Below are 24,072 nucleotides of genomic sequence, written 5' to 3'. Positions count from 1 at the left end.
CCTTAGCCATGGGGGGATTACAGCTTCTGAAACCAGGCAGAGCAGCTCCCAACAGTAGGCCCCACATGTAAGGTCTTATTTTCTTATCCATTCAGCCACCCTATGTCTTTTGATTGGAAAATTTAACTGATTTATGTTTAAAGTAATTATTTAAAGATATGTACATATTACCATTTTATCATTAATATTTTAAGTCTTTTTTCCTTTTTTTTTTTTTAAAGATTTTATTTATTTATTTTTAGAGAGGGAAGGGAGGGAGATAGAGAGAGAGAGAGAGAAACATCAATGTGCGGTTGCTGGGGGTTCTGGCCTGCAACCCAGGAATGTACCCTGGCTGGGAATCGAACCTGCGACACTTTGGTTCCCAGCCCGCGCTCAATCCACTGAGCTACGCCAGCCAGGGCCTCTTTTTTCCTTCTTAAAGATGTCTCTTTAACATTTCTTGTAATATTGGTTTGGTGGTGATGAACTCCTTCAGCTTTTTTTTTGTCTGTACAACTTTATCTGTCCTTTGATTCTGAAGGAGAGCTTTGCTGGGCAGAGTAATCTTGGTTGTAGGTCTGTGCTTTTCATCACTTTGAATATTTCGTGCCACTCCCTTCTGGCCTATAGAGTTTCTGTTGAGAAATCAGCTGACAGTCTTACAGGAACTCCTTTTTAGGTAACTATCTTCTTTTCTCTCACTGCTTTAATCTTTGTCATTTCTTTTTTCTTTTTTAGATTTTATTTATTTTTAGAGAGAGAAGGGAGGGAGATAGAGAGAGACAGAAACATCAATGTGCAGTTGCTGGGGGTTATGGCCTGCAACCCAGGCATGTACCCTAGCTGGGAATCGAACATGGGACACTTCGATTTGGAGGTTCCCTAACCCTAACCCTAGGACATGACTACTCACCATGAACTGCTTTTAGTTAAAAAGTTTTGATTTCAGACCATTTTATGTGGTTTCTTTAAGTCTCTGATTTGTAGACCTGCCACATAGGCCTCCCTGAGCTTGTCAGGTTTTGTATGTGGCTCCTTTTTGTCACCATGTCCCCTTTTGGTCATAAATTAGTCCAAAGGATGTATTGATGACCAATCTTTTGATTGGTTGATGAGGTCCCATGGTCCTAGGAAGGCTCATTCCTAGGAAATCTCAGTGTCAGCATTTGTCTTGCTGAATGACAGACCTTTGAGGATGGGGCAAAACTGTAACCATGGAGGGAAGTCCAGGCTGAATTTTTTCTTCAAAGTGAAAGGCAGGCAAATGGGAGGCAGTCAGGTCATAGGGGTTTTTAAAGGAAACCACTCTGGATCATTTCTAACTTACAAGCTATTATGATCCAATTTTTCTTTTTGCCTATCTCACTTTTCCATATATTGCACTTAATATAAAATTCCCTTATAGTTTTAGGGCATACCATATGTTTTAATTTTCATAATCCAACCATGAGACGGGTTCTATCTCCATTTTTGTTTCCTGTCTTCTTGCTGAAGTTCTCACTGAGATCATTGAGCATTTTTTATAACCAGTTTTTAAACTCTACATCTTATAGATTGTCTCCATTTTGTTTAGTTCTTTTTTCTAGAGTTTTGTTTTGTTCTTTCACTTGGGACATATTTCTTTCTCTCTCATTTTGGCAGCCTCCCTGTGTTTTTTGTTTTTGTTTTTGTTTTTTTTTTAGGTATTATCTAGAGCTGCCACATCTCCTGGTTTAGGCAAAGTGGCCTTATGTAGTAAGTGTCCCTTGGGGCCCAGTGGTGCAGTCTCTCTGGTCACCTGAGCTCGGTGTTCTAGGTTTGTCACTTGTGTGGATTGTGTGTACCCTCCTGTTGTACTGGGCCTTGATTGCTGTTGGCATGTCAATCAGAGAGATTGATCCTCAGGCTGATTGGTTGTGAATTCTGGCCGTTACTACAGTGGAAGAGCTTTTCTGTAGGGGCTGACCCTACAGAGCAGGATTTGCTTTAGCCAGGCTCTGGTGCCTGCTGAGTATGCCCTTTGGGTATGTCATTTGTGGTGTGGTGGTGGTTGAGTGGTGCTCTGGTGTGGTCTGAAGCTGGCCACTGGGTGTGTTGGTTCTGGGGTTTCTTGGGACATGCAGGCCAAGGTCAGCTATTTCCTGGGGCCCTTTCATGCTGGGGACCGCTCTGTGTGGTTTCCAAGACTGAAGCCTATACCACTTGAAGACTTGAACAAAGATGTAAAAGATACCAGTCCACCTTTTTTCCTTTTCCAAATGATGAAATATTTATTCTTTAGTTGCAAATTGTTAAATGTTCCATTTATTGGGCAATTTTTTTCAGTGTTAACATATTTTGGTCATAATTGTGACAGCTTGGTCACTAGCATTATTTTGTTTCATTTAAACTTAAAACACTGTGCAGGTCAAATTTGCATAAAATGATAGCTCACTGGCCATAACAGTTTTGGGTAAAGCTTAACTTTAGATGGTGAATGCTATTATAATTTTTCAGAGTACATAATATAATGTCTTTTTATTATTATGTGGTTCCAGACATAAGATGGCCTTTATAGCATAGGTGTTTTCATTAATTTGTGGCAACTTTAATGTTTTTAATTCCTCCCTTCCTTCCCTGTTAACTCAGTTTAATCATTCCATAACTGCATGCTGCAAATGTATTTTATGTATATAGAGTGCATCCATATTTTCCTTATAAGCCAAGGACTTTTCTAGTCTTTTATCTATCTCAGTAACACTGGACTGCCTCATGCCTAATCTCAGGACACTATTTTCAATAAAAGAATATACCAATTTGATGACTCCCTCTAAAACATGATTGAAAACCATTTGGATAGGCTCCAGGAGGTAGTTATGGGTAGTTATGGGAGGTGGTTTCGTTAAGGAGACTTAGTACCATGAATACTATGGAGGTGATATGATGGAGCATTTCAAAGATTGTGTGTGTGTGTGTGTATATATATTTTATATATATATTTTATATATATATATATAAATTATTTAAGGATAAAAACAAAACAGTTCTCTCAAAAATAAAAAGCTTTGCAGGAAAGTGATACTATGTTAAACTGCTTGGCCTTTTGTGAACAACGTGTATGTAACCATAATGATGTAAACACTATTTATTGATTTAACTAAAAATATCTGAAGACATGAATGTAAGTAGTCACGTCAGAGAGCTGAATCCTCGTTTATGGTATTGGTATTATGGAGGCTGTAGTTATAGAGGGCAGTAGTTAAGAGTAAGGGCTCAGGAACCAGACTGCTTGAGTTTAAATGTATAGTAACTCCGTAAACTGTAACCCTGGGCAAATTAATTAAACTCTGTTTCTTCAGCTTTGTCATTAGTAAAATGGACATGTTAAAAGATACCTTCTTTACTGGTTTATTGTCAACAGTAAATTATACATACATGGTTACATATAAAATGCACTTTGAATTATATACATTAAAGTTAGCTGTTATGATAAGTAGTTTGTAGATGATTGATAAATTATAAAATTGATAAAGCAAGAAGTAGCAGAACACACATATTCTTTAGAGATATGGAGATAACTTCCAGAAGATATAACTGGAAGAGGTAAAGTGACTGCCTCTGAAAGTGCTAAAGCAGAGTGTATCAAGGAACATTTTAAATGTTTTGGAAACATTTAATTTGATATATGTAGATGTGTTGTTTTGATAAAAGTTTGGAAAGTGATTTGAGTATGTGTCAAAGTCTTGTAGAGGTGGTCTAGGGGTAAGAAAGCAGTATGAAACAGTGTAAAACATTCTCAAATGCCCCATCTCACCTGTTTTCTAGTTCCATTATGTATTAGCTGCTCTGGATTGATCTTTCCATGTTTCCTTAGAACTCCAGCATGTTTTGTGTTTTTTGTTTTAATCCCAGCAAATTATCACTCTCCTGTTTTCTTTTCTAACTTTTTATTAGGTAGATGAATTTACTCTTAGCATCTTTAAATCTATTTTTTATATATACTTTAATCAACACTCCAGGAACCCAGGAGCAAGAGAAGGACACACAAAAATGTCCCTAAAGGGTGTGTGTATATGTACACACTTGTGTGTTTGCCATTGTTGAATGCTGTTACCGCAACCCGGTATCTGAACAATCTTTACAGAAAATTGTGGTTTGGTTTATTAACTCTCAGCAACCCGTTCCTGAGCTCCAAGAAGCTTACATTTTTCTGAGCTACCTGATCTTTCTTCTGGGCAAGAGACATTTTGAGATGGTGCCACTTATTTTTAACTTTTTTCTTAGGCTTCTTTCGTAGACTGGATTCTCACATATAGCAGCACAACCTTTCTTACACATCTCCTACATCGTGTCTGAAGTTGCCTCCTTCTTTATGTACTGAGAGATTTCTTATAAGCATTTTCATCTTCTTCCATTAGGTAATGCCTATAGTTTGCAATGTTTTGACTCATGATGTGTTTCCAATGTATTTATGCATCGAATTCCTTGCTTTCTGAATCATAACCAGAGAATTGTTTGGTACTGTGAGGGATAGACTAGCCTCCATCCACAGCTCCCTTTAGGGACCCCAAAACTTTATTTTCAGTAATTCTGACAAGGTGCAGGCACCAGGGTGACCATCAGTACTTTCCACATTGTACTCATCTCAGTTACCTCCACTTGATCTTCAAAGATAACGTGCATGCCCATAATATTGAGAAGCCCGCAGACCTGTATCAGGCCAGTGCAGTGTGCTGGAGCATAATTTGTCAGGCCATCATTCACACCATACTTTGGGAGTTCATGAGTGTAACTATCATGTTGGGGACCACCCTATGTGGTTTTGGAATTTGCAGCCCTGTGAGAGCAGGCTCCGAAAAGGGGCTAGTAAATCTCCCTGGAAAACCAAGTAACGCAGGTGGCAGACATGACCCAACTCTAACACCAAGGGTTCGAGTGGGAATCAGGCCTGATAAATACATTGTATCCTGTGAAGCCTGCTCTGCTTTGCTTTGTATGGCTCTGTTGATATAAACCAGACGCTGAAGTTCAAGGCATAAGTATTAACTCATTATCTCATGAAACATGTCTTAAAGACCCTCTGGTGTCAGCATGACTAACAGACCCTAACCTGTGACAGATCTTTGTGTTCCTTCAGTTGTTATCTATAGATAATACCTGTTTTTGTGTGACTACAGCCTTTTGACATTGATTGATGAGCTATGCATGTATACAGCTACACATACCGATCCCAGTAAAAGGCATTTGGGAGAAGGGCTCAGGGCATTCCCCACTGGAGAGAATCCCCACCTCCTTTCCCACTGGAACAGCAAGATTGTGTTCGGGCGACTTATCTCTCATCTGTGGCGAACGGGAGGAATTCTGCAGGCTGGAGTTCCTCCCACACTATCCTATCTCCTTACATATGGGTGTAAGCAAACTGACAAATTTTATTTCTGTTGGTGACAACATGAACTATCATCCTGTTTTCGGGTTTGTTGTACTTATTTTTATCCTGGGCTACCAAGAGTTTCTAGGCATAAAAATCTAGGCAGTTTTTCTCTCTTGTTGTCTTCTAAATTTTCCTTGGTACCTCTTAAAGTAGACCTTATTTTTGACAGTTTTAACAATCCCCAGGCTGCGGAAGAGAGCCCCACATTCACGCCTCACCCCGGACCTGCAGGCCCCGTGCAGCTGTGGTGGCGGCGGGGGTTGTGCTGCACAATACGTTCTCTTTCTGTTATAAACAAATAATTTTATTATAAATTCATTTGTAACTGTTTTAGTAAATTCATATGTAACATTACTGTTTTGTGTATTGATTTGCTAGATAAAATGATATTCCTAAAGTACAGTAATATTTGCTATTCCTTGGAATTCTTCTATAAGGAAGATCTGTCTTTATACTCCCATTTATTTGTTTATATCAGTCAGGACTCTATATTTATTTTATACTTTGGGTTATGTTCTGAATACTAGATTACTTACTTTGTTACTCAAGTTGCTCCAGGTGGGCCATTGAGAGCTCTTTACAACCAGCTTCTGTGTGCCATGGACACACCTCATCATTTTGTTTTCTGAACACTTCCTTGCTTTCTGGGCACAAAGATCTAGGCAGTTATCTTCCAGTTTACATACAATTGTACAAAATGTAATTACTATTAGAATAAAAAGTTTGTCAGAATAATTCAATTTAGTTAGGCACACATTTACATTTTCATTATTTTAACTATGACTTATTATAATCTTACTTTGATCAATAAACTCCTTAACATACCCAACTGGAATAAAAATGTACACTTGTAGTATATTTACTACTGATAATATCAGAGGAACTTTTTTTTTTTAAGATTATTTATTTATTTATCTTTAGGGAGGGGAGGGAGGGAGAGAGAGACACACATACACACACACATCAATGTGCGGTTGCTGGGGGTTATGGCCTGCAACCCAGGAATGTACCCTGGCTGGGAATCGAACCTGGGACACTTTGGTTCCCAGCCTGTGCTCAATCCACTGAGCTACGCCAGCCAGGGTCTTTTTTAAAAGATTTTATTTATGTTTAGACAGGAGAAGGGAGGGAGAAAGGGAGAGAAACATCGATGTGAGAGAGAAATTGATCTTTGTCTCTGTAGGTGCCCTGACTGGGACCAAGCCCACAAACCTAGGCAGGTGCCCTGATTGGGAATTGAACTGGCAGCCTTTCACTTTGTGGGAGGGATGACACCCAACCAAGTGAGCCACACTGGTCAGGGTGAACCTATAGTTTTTTTTTTTTTTGTGATTGTTATTTTTTAATGAAACTGTGGTCTGTAGTTAAAGATTTGTGAACATTGTGTATAATGTTATGAATCAAATGTTGATCATAAAATTTTTAAAGTGTTTTTAAGAAAATCTACATTTTAATTAATTTTTTAATTGAAGGAAAGCCAAGTGTCTCGGACAGTTCCTCTACTAGCAGCATGCCTCCCCCAGGACAAGTGTAAAGTCAAGACTGGTCATTACTTCAGTGAAGAAAGGTAAGTTAAAATAATTTTTTCCACAAGGATCTTTAAAAAATGACTTTTTGAAGCTTATCCTTTAGACCTAGAACATGATACATTATAAGTGGTCAAAAAAATTAAGTTCTGCCTTTTCTCTCAAAATAATACAAGACAAAGCAAAACACAAACAAAAATACCTCCCCAAACAGATCAAAGTGGAATAAACAAAGGAATGATGGCATTACCTGAATTACCTATATTACCTGTAAATATATAGGTTATATATATATATATATAGAGAGAGAGAGAGAGAGAGAGAGAGAGAGAGCGCGCGCGTGAGCACGAGCCTAAAAGGGCATGTATATTTACTGTTTATTTCATTTTTGTTCAGGATGGTAGGGTACTTGTATTAGTTTTGGTTTAGCCTTTTCTTTTTTTATGTTATCTATGAGAAACATTTATAGAAGTAAACACGTCTGTTTCTAACCCATTAAAACTTTAAGATGCAGTGACTAACTAGTACTATATTTAGTATTGTAGTTACAGGCACACACTATATATTTTTTTAAGGATAAAATGCCTTTTGTCATATTTAAAATATTATTTTTGATGAAACCCAGTATTTTTATGATTGACATGGCTATTATACAGCAGCCATTAGTTGATATATACATTGACAGATCTATAATATCTTGGATCTTATCTCTCATTCCATTACATAACCCGTTATCATAAATGGATACAAATATGTGTTTTATATATATATATATTAAACTTTTCTACAAGTCTTTTTATACCTTCAAATCACCTTTGTTACTTTTTTGTCCATTCATAAAGCCTTCACAAATTTGATCCTGTCTACATACTAAATGTATTTTTAGATGTAAAATTTAATGTCTCTTGAAAATATGGAGACTTCTTTTTTCAATTCACTTATGAAAATGTGAAGTAAGACTTGTTCTAGTATGAAGCCTAGGGAATTGACCGAGCTTTTTCCTTCCTGTGTTATTTTTTAGCTTCCTTTTGTAATTTAGCTTCATGTTATGAAAATAACATAATGTTAGAACTTTATATAATCATTTTTTTCTGTTCTGAAACTGTTGATTAGGCACAATTTTCTCATATGGAGTTTTCTATTGTAGATTTTGTATTGCCTTGCCCATAGAGGAGAAATTTGCTCTGGGCTTGGTTCTGCTATTGGGAATTTTGCCATTTTGTTGAGCATGGAAATGAGGTTCAGAGCTCATCACATGGGGAACGGCTACATCATTTACACTGTGACACCCCTTTCACTCTTTATAATGATAGTTTTTCTGTAATTCTTGGGTGGGTGTGATATATAGGTAGAACCTCTTCTACCTAATCTGCCAACTTGGGCCTAGGTTATTTTATGGCAAAATTGGTGAGTATCGATGGTGGTAAAATTGGAACCTATATGGCAATCTAACTCCTCCACGATGTGCTTAAGGATAAGTTTGACACTTTTCCAAGTAGCTCATCCTATTTGAGCCCATTATATTAACTAGTTCAGTTTTTTTCCATGGTGCCTAACATAGTGCTTACTCAGTAAATTATTATACACTGATGGGTTTTTAACTAAAGCTCATTAAGATTATTGATTTAATATTAATCTGGTAATTATTAATTTAAGTTTTTCTTAGAGTATATGGTATAACCATAGAGAAATGATTATGAGACATGTTACTTTTGGTGTCCTTTGTAAATAGAATTAAAAAATACTTTTAAGTTTTTACCTCTATTATGTAAGAAAACAATTGGGTTTTACGTATCAACTGCATATCCAGTGATTTTCTAAATTGATTTTTAAGTTGTAGAAATTGTTTTGTAGATTCCCTAGGTCTTTCTATATAAGTATCATTATTATATGCAAATAGGGTCATTGATACTTCTTCCTTTCACATCTTTATAACTTGTTTTTTTTTTCTTGCCTCTTTGTAATAATTGGGACCTTCAGTCCATGCATATTAGAAGTGGTGAAAAACAACATATTTACCTCTATCTTGGCTTCAAAGAACATTGTTAAATATGGTATCGGCAGTACACTTTTGTTGATGTCTTTTACTGGTTTGAAGGAGATGCTGTTTATTGTCTTTTAAATGGCTTCTTAACTTGTCTTCTTTCCCCTCAAGCTTATTTTGTTTCCTGTACACCGAGGCTGTCCTGTTTATTTTTACATCTCCAGTCCCAAAATGCTTTGATATGTATTTTTATCTGTATTTTTGAATGAAGTTCAACAAGAATAATAAAACTTTTGTTAACCTACGAGGTTAAAAAGATTTCTTAAAAAAAATCCTTTAGAGATCCTGAACTTTCAACGGTTTGTCAGAAGTCTGGCACATTAATATTATATCCAGGGCTGAAGCTGCTCATTTGAAAGAATTTGTATTAGTCTCCTGTTTATCCTTCCACAGGCATTGTCATCAATGGCACATGGAGCCAGGCTAAGGACACCCTTTATAAGAATTCCATGTTCCCACTGCCCAAACAGGCAAACCAGTAGTATTTCTTAAAATTATTTAATTTATTTTTAACTTTACATTTTTCATTAACACTATTACAGGGGTTCCCATTCCTTCCCCACCTTTGCTCACCTCCATCCAACCCCTGCACCCCCTTCCCTCTGACCATCACCACGTAACTGTCTGTGTCTATGGGCTATGCATATATGTTCTTTGACTATTCTTTTCACCTTCTTTCACCCAGTCACCTCACACCCCTTTTCTCTGACAGCTATCAGTCTGTTCCATGTATCTATGCTTCTATTTCTATTTTGTTCATCAGTTTATTTTGTTCTTTAGATTCTACATATAAGTGAGATCATATGGTGTTTGACTTTCTGACTAGCTTATTTCACTTAGCATAATGCTGTCCAGGTCCATCCACGCTGTTGCAAAAGGTAAGAGTTCCTTATTTTTCATGGCTGCATATTATTTCATTATGTAAATGCACCACAACATATTTTTTTACCTACTCACTTACTGACAGGCACTTCGACTGCTTCTATATAAGCATTTTAATAATTCTCTTAAAATATTCTTCACCAAGTAAAAAATAAAACTATAAAATGAAAATTTAGGTCAGTTCTTATCTAAGTTTCCCCAAAATATAAATAGTATAATTTAAGTTAACAAGATTTTATTTCTAAATATAATTAGTCATTTTTACCATACCCTCAATATAGATATACCCATATACCTGCTTTTTGCATAAATTTATCATAGCTGTTACTTAGTTTAGTTGATCCAATTTCTGTAGTAATATAAAAATTTTGCTGCATATGTATGAGAGAAAATAGGAAAAATCAGAAATAAGAATTAAAATCCAAATATTGCTTTCTTTACAGAAAAATATGTTTATTTTCCAAATATGTAACCATATGTTAGCTTCATACTTACATAATTAAGGAATGAAAGAATTGTAATGCAAACCCATTTCTTGGCCTCGTTTTAATCTGGGTTTCTAATACATCCAGGCCACATGGCCGTGAATCTCTTCCCTCAGAGGAATTTTCCCAGGAGACTCTTGACATTTGTTAGGAATCAATCCCAGGTGAATATAGAAATGTCTGTAGAGGCTCTTGACTTTCTTCATAAACTTGTTTTTAGTGAGTATTTGCATTTCCTTATTCTACTGTCTTTTAAACTTCCACTTAAAGCTCAATTTCTCACTTGAAAAGCAGAACACAGTTGGGAACACTCACTGGCTGAGACATTTCCCTGAAAACTTTTTCTTGTGTCTACATAGAACTGTAACAAACTGGTTTATGTTACATATCTAATCTACTAAAATTCAAATTTATCATTCTTTTAATTTTTTAATTGAGTTATAATTGAAATGTTATGTTGGTTTCAGGTATATAGCATAATATTTCAATATTTACATATATTGCAAAATAATCTCTATAATAAGTCTAGTTAACATCATCACCATGCATAGTTATCATTTTTTCTTGTGATGAGAACTTCTAAGATCTACTCCCTTAGCAATTTTGAAATATATAATACTGTATTATTAATCATAGTTACTATTCTTAGATCCTCAAAACTTACTTATTTTAAAACTAGAACTTTGTCCCTTTAACCACTCTTCACCCATTATACCTATCCCTAACCCCAGCCTCTTTTAACCACCAATATATTCTATGTATCAATGAGCTTGTTTTTTGTTTAGTTTGGTTTTAGAGTCCAAGTGTAATTTATATCATATAATATTTGTTTTTCTTTGATTTATTTCACTTAGCACAATGCCTTTCAGGTTTATCTCCTGTTGTTAAAAATAACAAAATCTCCCTCTTTATTCATTCATCTGTGGACACTTAGGTTGCTTCCATATCTGGCTATTTTAAATAGTGCTGTGGTGAACATGGGAGTGGGTTTTCAGATATCTTTTTAAGTCAGTGTTTTCATTTTCTTCAGATTAATCTTTTAATTTTATCCAAAACTCTAGTTTTGTTTACTTCTATTACCAGCATTGAGAATTAGCATACTTTTAAGAAAACTTACTGAATTTATTGGGGTGACATTGGTTAATAGAATTAGGGAACCTTAGAGCCTCATTGAGATAAGGATACTGAATAACCTGTTTTTACTATTTGTTAAGTGACTTCTGTACTATACCTTACAGTAAGTATGCTTTAAATTAGTACCACAGCAAAATACTTATTCCATGTTCCAAAACTTCGATGTCCTTAGGGCAGAGTCAGAACAGGTGAATGCAAAATATGGAATGCCAGAGGTTTACTATATTGGTGATTCACTCTTTGGACCTTTGTATCAGAGTTCATCCATGTTGTAGCAGATATCAGAAATTCATTTTTTATGGTTAATATACTGTTATATGCATACACCATATTTTATCATTCATCCATTGGTGGACATTTAGTTTGTTTTTGCTTTTGGGCTATTGCAAATGGTGCTTTTATAAATATATGTGTCCAAGTTGCTGTATGATGCCTGTTTTCAGTTCTTTTTGGAACATACCTAGGATTAGAACTGTTGAGTCATGTAGGACTTCTATATTTAACTTTTTTGAGGAACTGCCAAACTGTTTTTCAAAGTAACTACACTGTTTTATATTTACATTTCCCCTAGCAATATGGAATTATCCAATTTCTCCCTATCCTGGCCAACATTAGTTATGTCCTATATTGTTTTTAATTATGGACATCCTGGTAGGTATGAAGTGATATTTCATTGTATGGTGTTTTTTATTTTTAATCTTCAAGGACATGGTTATTGATTTTAGAGACCAAGGAAGGAAGGAAGGGAGGGAGGAAGAGAGAGAGAAAAACATCGATGTGAGAGAGAGAGAAATATTGACGAGTTACCTTTTGTACATGCCCTGACTGAGGACTGAACCTGCAACCTAGACATGTGTTCTGATTGGGAATCAACCCTGTGACCTTCCAGTTTATAAGATGACACCCAACCAACTAACTGAGCCACAATGGCTAGAGTTCATTGTGGTTTTGATTTGTTTCCTTAGTGCCTGATGATGTTGAGTGTCTTTTTATGTACTTATTCACTTGTGTATCATCTTTGGAGAAATAGCTTTCAAATCCTTTGCTGATTTTTAAATCTAGTTATTTTTCTTTTTATTGTTGAGTTGTAAGTGATCTGTAGAATAGCTCCTAATTAGATACATGACTTGCAATTATTTTCACCCATTCTGTGGGTCTTTTTTAGTTTCTTGATTGTGTTTCTTGAAGTGCTTTTAATTTTGATGAGGTTCAATTTATGTTTTGTTTGTTTGCTTATTGACTATTAGATTTTTTAATACTCAGCAAAAATGAAGTAAGGAAAAAAAACCCTGTAGGCCTTGAGTACAAAATAAAGTTCAGATTTGGGAGCAGTGCTTAAGATTCCCTGGGTACCAAATGCTAGAAATATTTTCAGAAGTCAAAAACCTATTAAGCTGTTCTCTATTAATTTAATTTAATTTGATTTACTTTTCCAAACATTCTTATAGTGGTTATTATGTCAGTCACTTTTTAAATACAAATGTTAAGTAATTTTATTGTTATAACAAATTTCATAAGGCAGATATTTTTATGGTTTCCATTTCGTAGTAGCAGAAACCAAGGTACAGAAATAGTAGGTATATGACCTTGGGAAAGTCATACTTAACAAGTGGTGGAACCAGTAAAGAGTTATAACATATATTTTTAAAGTTTCTATATCAAATATGATGTTGATATTAAGAGGTTAAGACTAACCCCTAATTTTAATCATAGAGAAGGACAGAGAAGATGTTTTATGGAAGCATGTTGAGAATGGGTAGGGCTGCTTTGGAAAACCTGCTGCAATCTGACTAAGCACCTAAGCATGCCATACCAGTATGTTTTTCCAGTGTTTTATCTCTGGGAATTCATTAAATAGGCTTAATTTTTGTTACTTTAAATAATACTTGCCTATATAACTTTTAGATATATTTTATATATCTTTCTTATGAGAGATTAGAAATAGTAGCACACACTTACCATATCTAAGTGGTAATTATCAGCTAACATGGTATTATGCATGGAAACTTTTATTATGGCCTACACATTCTTTATATTTATTGGACAACTCATTAGATCCATGAAAAGATATAATTTCATGAGCCAAATATTTTACATTAGAAGGAGGAGAGGGAAACTGATGATTCCTGGTATGTGTGGTAATATGAGGCCATAATTTGTTTCAATACTGTTGAAACAAATCAGCATTTAAAGTAAAAGTTAATATTTGCCTTTGCCTCCCTTCCAGGGAACCCTATAACTATACTTTCCACCTCTAACCTGCAGGTGTTTAGAGTTATGAGTATGTTGTGATTACCTCCAATTTTTTTCTGTGCTCGTATACAATACAATAACATATATACATTCACTTCTAATGCATGTGCCCCATTCAAACATCCTTTAGTCAATGGGCCAGTGCTCTGGGCCCAAAAGGCCCTGAGTATGCAGAACCCTGAAAATATTCACAGAGCATTGTTTTCAATACTGGTGATTTAAATTCTGAGCTGTAGGTATCTTTTGTTAAAAAATATTTTAAAAAATATTTTAATTATAGTAGACAATACAATATTTTTAGTTTCAGGTGCACAGCATAGTGGTTAGACATTTATATAACTTATGAAGTGATCCCATAAGTCTAGTACCGCCTTACACCATACATAGTTACTAGCTGAGCTCTAAATTTCCTATTTAAGTTTCATAACAGCAGAATTCCCAGAACATGATGATAGACAGCTAATTCATGGTATCTTAGAGCAGCCTGAGCTAGAACAAATCTCTATGAGTTAATTTGGAGACATGCCCCCATGAAAAGGAAAATGGGATTGTAATACGTATACATTGTCATCCCCCAAAAGCTTTTTTAGCTTTTTTTTTTTTAGTCATTGTTAGGATGACGGGCAACTTTCCAAGCTCTTTAAGTACAGAACTGGAAATGGGAAGAAGAGCAGCAGGTTGCCTTTTTACTGTTGGTTGTGTCCTTTGACGCACAGAAATTTTCCTGAGAAATGAATGACAAAGCAATCAGTCAGTAATAAACTAAATTGAAATTTTGATCTATCTGGAATTTCTTGTTGATCTTTTAGAAATATATAGTAAGGTAACTTTCCATAAAAATTTGTTATAGTACTTTCTGTATATAAAAAAAGAGCATGATACAGAATTTCAGTTGGTCTACCTGTCCTTGTTTTTCCCTTTTGAATTTCTCTTTTTGCACCATGTTGGAGTATCTCCTACTTAATGGTTGCTACATAGTCTCCAAAGGTAATTTTTAAATTGTTCTTTGTCATTTGCATTATCCTGCCTACAGGATAGTGAACTGGTCTGTTCTGACATTGTTAACTTGTCGTCATCAGTAGCCCAGTAAACACATTGTCACCACAATTCCATTGTTTGGATTATTCTGGTGTATAAATGCCTATATGAATAATCTCTACACATTTGTCTTTCTTCTCATGAAACTCTTAAAATTTCATATATCATTGCCTTGTATAATTTTGATAATGTATAATCCTTTTTCTTTTATTTTTTTTAACTTTCATGCAATAAACTGCACGTTTAAAGGGCATGGTTTGTCAAGTCTTGACATGTGTATGTAGCTGTGAAACCATCCCTACTATGAAGATAACATATATCCATCAACTTACCAAAGTTGCTTGAGCTTTGTAACCCTTTCTTCCCATCCTTCCCCCATTTTTAGGCAACCTATGATTTTATTTCTGCCACTATTCATTTACATTTTCTAGAATTTTATTTAAATAAAACCATATATTATATATTTTTGGTTCAGTATAAATTTTCACTCATAATAATTATTTTGAAATTCATTCTTTTTGGATGAGTCATAAATTCATTCCTTCTTATTGCCCAGTAGTATTTTATTATGTGGATATACTACCCTTTGTTTACCTGTGTATCTGTTGATGATTATTTAGATTGTCTTCAGGATTTGGCTATTACAAATAAAGTAGCTATTAACATTTATTTAGAATATTTGTATGGGCATATGCTTTCTTTTGCTTTCCTTTAGGAGTGGAATCCCTGGAATTATATGATAGCAGTGTGTTGAACTTCGGAAAACTGCCAAACTGTTTTTCAAAATGGTTGTACCATTTTGCATTTTCATTAGTAGTTTATAAGAAATTCTGTTTCCTCATATCCTTAACAACACTTGGTATGAGCAGTATTTCTTATTTCAGCCATTCTTGGAGGTGTGTAAGTTGTGAACCAAAGCTTGCTGCTGCTAATGCCAGGCCTGGGGCCACTTGGTGATGGACATGCCTGCACTTATGCTGTCATCTTGACCAGAAGTCACTGATTCACTGTCTCTTTATATACCAAATTGTGCTTAAGGAATGTTCCTAAACACTGGCAGAACCCTTAATGGCAGCTGGTTACAAAACAAACAAAAAATATTTTATTTCTGCTACATAAACACGTATTACAAAATGGTTCCCATTTGGAGATATTAGTTTAGAACTTCTTTTTTGTACTTGACATTATTTTGTGGATCTTCTATGTCAATACTGCTTAAAAGTATAATTTATTTAACCATTACTTTTATTGAACATTTAGGTTGTTATGGCTATATTTTAGTGAACATCTTTGAACACTTTAGCTTTTTGAACAGGTGAGATTTTTTATTTGATTCATAGAAGTTAATTTTAGGTCCAAAGTTAGTGCCAGATTAGTCTCCACTAACAGTCTTTGAAAGTATCTGTGATCTCATACTCTCAACAGCCCCAGCTATTATATTATCATTGTTTTTTTTTTATCATTTAATTTTGGTAATATAATGGCATAAAGTGGTATCTGGTGATTGTTTCATGTCTTTTAAATCAAATTATTTGTTCTTGCCTTAAGTAACTCCAAATTTAATATAGACACTAATGGTGTGCATTAAAAGATGTTGATTATAATGCTAAATATCAGCAATGGTGTGGAGATTGACTGGGGGGTATGGAATGGGTGGAGGAGAGAAAAGGGGAAAAATTAGGACAACTGTAATAGGATAACAGTTAAAAATCTTAAAAAATAAGGAGCTCTAGAGATTTTGGTCCTCAAAAATTATCTAATATGAATGTTATATTTCAAGGCAAAATGTTGTTTCTCCTTAACTCTTTAATTTCACTTGATTGAATTTGAAATATTCATTAGTAGATAAGATTATGTTATGATTAAAATGGTAGAGATTCTATTATTTCTTTTTCTGGTACATCATAACTTTTTAAAATATTTCTGGGGAACTCGATTTTATTTTTAATGGGATTTAATCTTCATAATGATAATACATATAGTTTACAACACTAAACTTTTATTATTTTATTTTTTAATTACTTTATTATTGTTTAATTACAGTTGTGTGCATTTACCCCTCACTACTCCCCATCCTACCCCAGCCATCCTCACCTTGCTTCTTGCTTCCACCTCACCTTAGTTTTGTCCATGTGTCCTTTATAGTTGTTCCCAAAAACCCTTTCCCCCTTCACCTCCCCCGACCATTCCCTCCCACCTCCCCTCTGGTTACTGTCAAATTGTTCTTAAGTTCAATGTCTCTGGTTATATTCTGTGTGCTTGTTTGTTTTGTTGATTAGGTTCCAGTTAAAGGTGAGATCATATGGTATTTGTCCCCCACTGCCTGGCTTTTTTCACTTAGCTCTCCAGTTCCATCCATGCTGTCACAAAGGGTAGGAGCTCCTTCTGTCTTTCTGCTGCATAGAATTCCATTGTGTAAATGTACCATATAGTTTTTGACCCATTCATTTACTGATGGGCACTTAGGTTGCTTCCAGCACTTGGCTATCATATAAGTTGTGGCTGCTATGAACATTGAGGTGCATAGGTTCTTTTGGATTGGTGTTTTAGGGTTCTTAGGATATAATCCCAGCAATGGAATTGCTGGGTCAAAAGGCAGCTCCAGTTTTAGTTCTCTGAAGAAATTCCATACTGTTTTCCACAGTGGCTGCACCAGGTTGCATTCCCACCAACAGTGCTGTAGGCTTCCCTTTTCTCCACATCCTTACCAGCACCTGTTTGTTGATTTGTTTGTGATGGCCATTTTAATCAGTGTGAAGTGGTATCTCACTGTGGTTTTAATTTGCATCTCTCTGATGGCTAGTGAAGTTGAGCATCTTTTCATATGTCTCTGAACCCTCCATATATCCTCCTTGGAGAAGTGTCTGTTCAAGTCTTTTGCCCATTTTTTAATTGGGTTGTTTGTCTTCCTGGAGTAGTTGTGTGAGTTCTTTATATACTTTGGAGTCCAAACCATTGTCCGAAGTATCATTGGCAAATATGTTTTCCCATGTAGTTGGTTCTATTTTCATTGTAATGCTGTTTTCTTTAGCCATGCAGATTCTTTTTAATTTGATGAGGTCCCATTTGTTTATTCTTTCCTTTATGTCCCTTGTTCTAGGGGACATATTGGTGAAAATATTGCTGCATGGAATATCTGAGATTTTCCTGCCTATGTTCTCCTCTAGGACTTTTATGGTGTCATGACTTATATTTAAGTCTTTTATCCAGCTTGAGTTTATTTTTGTGTATGGTGTAAGCTGGTGCTTGAGTTTCATTTTTTTGCATGTAGCTGTCCAGATTTCCCAACACCATTTATTGAGGAAGCTACTTTTACTCCATTTTATGCTTCTTCTCCCTCTGTCAAATATTAATTGACCATAGAGACTTGGGTTTATTTGATTCTGTATTCTGTTTCATTGGTCTATGTATCTGTTCTTTTGCCAGTACTAGGCTGTTTTGATTACAGTGACTTTGTAATATAGTTCGATATCAGGTATTGTGATCCCTCCTACTTTGTTCTTTTTCAAAATTGCTGTAGCTATTCAAAGTCATTTATGGTTCCATATAAATTTCTGAAATGTTTGTTCTATATCTGTGAAATATGTCATTGGTACTTTAATAGGGATTGTATTGAATCTATAAATTGCTTTGGGCAGTATGGACATTTTAATGATGTTAATTCTTCCAATCCATTAGCATGATACATGCTTCCATTTGTTTGTGTCTTCCTTAATTTCTTTCTTCAGTGTTGTGTAGTTTTCTGAGTACAGGTCTTTTATCTCCTTCATTAGGTTTATTCCTAAGTACTTTATTTTTCTTGTTGTTATATCAAATGGGATTTTTTCTTGATTTCTGTTTCTGATATTTCATTGTTGGCATACAAAAATGCCTTTGATTCCTGAATATTGACTTTGTATCCTGCTGTTTTGCCAAATTCATTTATTAGATCCAGCAGTTTTTTGGTGGAATCTATAAGATTTTCTATGTACACTATTGTGTCATCTGCAAACAATGAAAGTTTTGTTTCCTCCTTTCCAATTTGGATGTCTTTCATTTCTTTTTCTTGTCTGATTACTGTGGCCAGGACTTCCAATACTATGTTGAATAAGAGTGGTGAAAGTCGACATCCTTGTCTTGTTCCTGATCCTAGTGGGAAAGCTTTTCATTTTTTTCCCATTGAGTATGATGTTGGCTCTAGGTCTCTTGTATATGGCCTTTATTATGTTGAGGAATGTTCCCTCAATTCCAACTTTGCTGAGTGTTTTAATCATAAATGGGTGCTGTACCTTATCAAGTGCTTTTCCCACTTCTATTTGTATGATCATGTGATTTGTCTTTCATTTTGTTTATGTGATGTATTATGTTTATTGATTTGTGAATACTATACCATCCTTACATCTCTGGGATGAATCTTACTTGAACATGGGTTATCATCTTTTTAACATATTGCTGAATATGGTTTGCCAATATTTTGTTGAGGATTTTAGCATCTATGTTCATCAGAAATATTGGTCTGAAGTTTTGTTTCTTTGTTATGTTATTACCTGGTTTTGGGATTAGGATGATGCTGGCTTCACAAAAAGAATTTGTGAGTCTTCCATCTTCTTGGATTTTTTGGAATAGTCTGAGAAGGGTAGGGGTTAGCTCATCCTTAAATGCTTTGTAAAATTCTCCTGTGAAACCATCCAGTCCAGGGCTTTTGTGTATTGGGAGCTTTTTGATTACTACTTTAATTTTGTCTGCTGTTATACAATACTAAACTTTTAAAGGACATATAGGGGTAGTCAGAAAGCTAGTTAGAGATTTGGAGAGCCTTAAGCTCTACTTGAAAATTCTAATAGGCTTCAGATAACCAGATCATACTGGTATTCTTAACATATTTTGAAGACAACCTCAGCTATTACTGAGTTTTTAGTGTTTGGAATTAAAATCCTTTTAACTCCATAGCACTGATTAGTATCTTCTCTAGATTATAGTTTATAACTAATGTTTTGAGAAAAGTAAAGGAAAACAGAAGAAGTAGATAAAAGAGGCTGTTTATTTCTCCTTAATGTGGTACATAGTACATGTTTCTCTCATAAGTTCTTTCCTTATATTTTTAAAAGAAGAAATATTATTGACATTCTTTGTACTTATGAAAGCACAGTGATAATCCTTATCATTTGTGTGACAGTTCAGAGTTTTCAAAGCTATTTAATTTTTATCTTATTTGCTTTGCAGGAAAACCTTTTATGCAATATTGTCAGTGTTTTGGAGGAATACTGACTGAAGTTTGTGTTACTGAGGACAATGAACATTAATAACCAATTTTTTGGTGACAAAAAGAGCTTTTAGGATGCATTGTTTTTAATATAATTAATAATGTTGAATATATTTTTATGACTAAATTAAAAACAAAGGTTAATTAGTTATAAAATCTGGTTTTGATTATATGATATAATGTATAGACACACCCAATAATTATGTCAAATATATAGAAAGATTATACAGTAGTACCAAAAATCCCTTCATGTGGCATGAAAGGATATCATCAACTATTTAATGATTAATAAGCTTAGAGCATCTGGTCCTTTGGATCATTAATGACTTTGCAGGCAGTCCAAATGTTAAGATCCATATGGCAGTGGTTTGTGTATACATGATAGAATATATATTAAAAATATTATAGATTGGTTCTAGTGGGTATTTTACTCTATTCGTTGATCAGCAACATTTTAAATATGTATATCTTCTAAGTGTGAATAAGATTCATTGAGACATCAATGTTGAAGAAAATTTATAAGTGTTTGGATATATTGTTACTATAAATTTAACTGTAAATATTCAGTTTCACTTCAAAATGTAAATTTTTGGCTTATAGAAATCTGGGTACTCATGAGTTTATGATATAGTATTTAATCTATTTTTAAGTATAAATGGGTTGTAGTTGTTACCTATTTATGTGCTCTATATTTTACTATATTTTTAGTCGATGATGTGTTTTTGAAATTTATTTTTAGTGTATGTAGACCAATTCCATTTATTTTGTTTATTTTTTAATTATATTTTACTCATTATACAATTACAATTGTCCTAGTTTTTCCCCCTTTGCCCTGCTTGGTCCATCCCCCAATCCACCCCCTCAGGCAATCCCTGCACCATTGTCTATGTCCATGGATCATGCATATGTGTTCTTTGGCTATTCTATTTCCTGTGCTGTACTTTACATCCCCATGACTATTCTGTAACCACCAATTTGTATTTGTTAATCCCTTCACCTTTTCCCCCATTCCTCTGATGCCCCCTCCCACTTGGTAACCATCAAAATGCTATGTCTATGATTCTGTTTATTTTGTTTTTTAGATTCAGTTATTGATAGATATGTATTTGTTGCCGTTTTATTGATGGTGGTGGTTGTCTTCTTTATCTACTTCTTCTTTCTTGTATTTCTTCAAGAAGACCCTTTAACATTTCATATAATGCAGATTTGGTGATTATTTACTCCTTTAGTTTCTTCTTGTTTGAGATACTGTTTACCTGTCCTTTGATTATAAATGATAGCTTTGCTGGGTAGAGCAATCTTGGTTGTAGGTCTTTGATTTTCATCACTTTGAATATTTCTTGCCAATTCCTTCTAGCTTGCAAAGTCTCTTTTGAGAAATCAGCTGACAGTGTTATTGGAGCTCCCTTGTTGGTAAATAACTGTCTCTTGGCTGCTTTTAGATCCTTTCTTTGTCTCTAACCTTTGGTATTTTAATTATGAGGAGTCTTGGTGTGGGTCTCTTTGAGTTCATCATGTTTGGGACTCTATGCGTTTTCTGAACTGGCATGTCTACTTCCTTCACCAAGTTAGGGATGTTTTCTGTTATTATTTTTTAAGATAGGTTTTGAATTTCTTTTTCTCTTCTCTTTCTGGCATCGCCATGATGTGAATGTTGTTATAGTTGAAGGTGTTCCCAAAGCTCCTCACACTATCCTCATTTTTTTGGATTTTTTTCCCCTTGTTGTTCTGACTGGGTGTTTTGTGCTTCCCTATATTTCCAATCTCTGGTTTGATTGTTAGATTCATCCACTCTACTGTTGATTCTCTGTAAATTGTTCTTTATTTTAATTTGTGTATCTTTCATTTCTGACTGGTTCTTTTTTAAGGATTCCATACTCCTTTTTATGATGTTGAAGTTCTCACTAAGTTCACTGAGCATCCTTATAACTAGTGTTATGAACTCTCTATCTAGTAGCTTGCTTCCTCCATTTTGTTTAGTTCTTTTTCTGGAATTTTGTTCTGTTCTTTCATTTGGGCCATGTGTCTTTGTCTCCTCATTTTGGAAACCTCCTTGTGTTTGTTTCTGTGTATTAGGTGAACATATTACATCTCCTAGTCTTGGTAGAGTAGCCTAATGTGGGAGATGTCCAGGGTCCAGTGGCATAGCCTCCCCTATTACCCAAGATGGATACCCAAGGTGCACCCACTATGTGGACTGTGCATACCTTCCTGTTGTAGTTGAGCCTTGATTGCTGTTGGTACAACCAAATTTTCCATAGTCAGTGTTTTGTCTGGAGTAACACAGCATAAGCTACAAAGAGATCTGCAGATGGATGCTACATATGCTGGGCTTGGAGGTTCCCAGTAGAGGCCAAGCTGTAAACCAATGCCAGCTACTGCTAGTGGTGGGCCTGGGGCAACTTAGCAAGGTGTACTAGGCTTGTGGAAGACAGATGCTGCTGTGTGAGAAAAATTAGGAAAGTCTGAAGCATGGGCCAAGACAAGCTATTCACTGGAAATGCTACTAGAAGCTGCTTGGGTGAGCCCAAAAGTTGGGTAGGGCAGGGCCTCAGAGAATCACCAGGGTGGTGCAAACTGAGCCAGGTTTATGGAGTTTCAGATATGTTGTCCTCAGGCTCTGTGGCTCTGTTAGGGGAGGGCTCAGAAAATAAACAATGGTCTCTGCCAACACTTCTGTCTAGAAGAAAGTGGCCCCCCAGCTCTCTCCCTGGTGCTGAACAGTTTGGTTCTTCCACATATGTCTCTGATGCCTTTCAATCTGCTGCCCCTGTGCTGGGGCTCAGAGGGAGTAAGTCTGAATAAGTCTGTGAATGGACCCTTTAAGAGGATCTGCAGGGAGTCCAGCAGTTTCTATCTTCCACCACCTCAATCCCTGCTGATTTTTATAGCCAAAAGTTAGGGAGACTTCTTTTCCTGGCACTGGAACCATGGGCTTGGAGCCTGGTGTAGGGCTGGGACCCTTTGATCCTGAGATATCTCTCCTGATTTTTATCTGCCACTTGTTGGTATGGCACCAGCCTGCTCCATGTCTCTACTCCTCCTACCATTCATGTTGTGGTTTCTTCTTTGATTCTGTGGTTGTAGATTTCCTTTCAGCTTGATTCCTGACAGTTCAGAATGAGGGTTATTCTATAGTTTACTTGTAATTTTGATGTGGTCGTGCAAGGAGGCAAGAAGTTTTTTCTTGTGCCTCCATCCTTGCTTTATGATTTTACCTATACATTCTTGTACAAATTTTATATGAATGTGTTTTCATTTCTCTCGGGTTGATACCTAGTACTGAAATTGTTGATAAGTGCATGTTTAATGTATTAAGAAACTATCAAACTGTTATCTAAATATATACCATTTTTACATTCCTGCTAGTAGTTTAGGAGAGATCCAATTTCTTCACATCCTTGACAGCACTTGGTATATAGATTGTTCTTTTAAAATTTTAGTCATTCTAATGGACGATTAGTAGTATATCACTGTAGTTTCAGTTTGGGTATTGACCATTCATATATCTTCTTATGGATTCTCTTTAAAATTCAGTTGTGGATATTTTGGATACCAGTGCATTGTCAGATACATGCAATATGAATATTTTCTTTCATTTTGTGGTTCATCTTTCTATTTGTAACTATTATATTTCAAAGAGCAGAAGTTTATAATTTTGTGAAGCACAATTTATAATTGTTTTATGGTTCATATTTTTAGTGTCCTTAGGAACAGTTTTGTACCTCCAAATCATAAAGATTTTTTTATGCTTTCTGTTAGAATATTTGTAGTTTTGCCTTTATGATAATCAATTTTGAGTTAATTTTTGTTCAAAGTGTGAGGTGGAGTTGAGTTTTTTTTTCCCATACGAACATCCAGCATCTGTTCCAGCACCATTTGTAGAAAGTATTATCATTTTTCATTAAATTGCCTTAGCATTCTTTCAAACAAAGTCAGTTGAACCTTTCTAAGTCAATTTCTGGATATTATATTCAGTACCAATGTTCTATGCTTTTCCTTATACTGAAAACAGATTAACTTGAATACTGTACCTTTAGTCCATCTTGAAGTCTGGTATTATAAGTCATTCAGCTTTGTTTTTTTTTAAAACTTGA

General features: G+C 35.1%; 1 protein-coding gene and 1 pseudogene across 1 annotated transcript in view; one reads left to right on the top strand and one right to left on the bottom strand.

The window, feature by feature from the left end:
* The window catches only part of DTWD2 (DTW domain containing 2), a 55,681-nt gene that overhangs the window by 8,389 nt on the left and 23,220 nt on the right, over positions 1-24,072 (top strand). The window contains 2 exon segments of the mRNA XM_028512280.2: positions 6,844-6,938; positions 9,222-9,411. Of these exon segments, the coding sequence (XP_028368081.1) occupies positions 6,844-6,938; positions 9,222-9,411 (285 nt within the window).
* LOC114501988 lies at positions 4,104-5,416 on the bottom strand (annotated as a pseudogene).

The sequence above is a fragment of the Phyllostomus discolor genome, chromosome 3 (genome assembly GCF_004126475.2).
Source record: "Phyllostomus discolor isolate MPI-MPIP mPhyDis1 chromosome 3, mPhyDis1.pri.v3, whole genome shotgun sequence".
NCBI classification, from domain to species: Eukaryota; Metazoa; Chordata; class Mammalia; order Chiroptera; family Phyllostomidae; genus Phyllostomus; species Phyllostomus discolor.
This window is presented reverse-complemented; position numbering and strand designations above follow the sequence as displayed.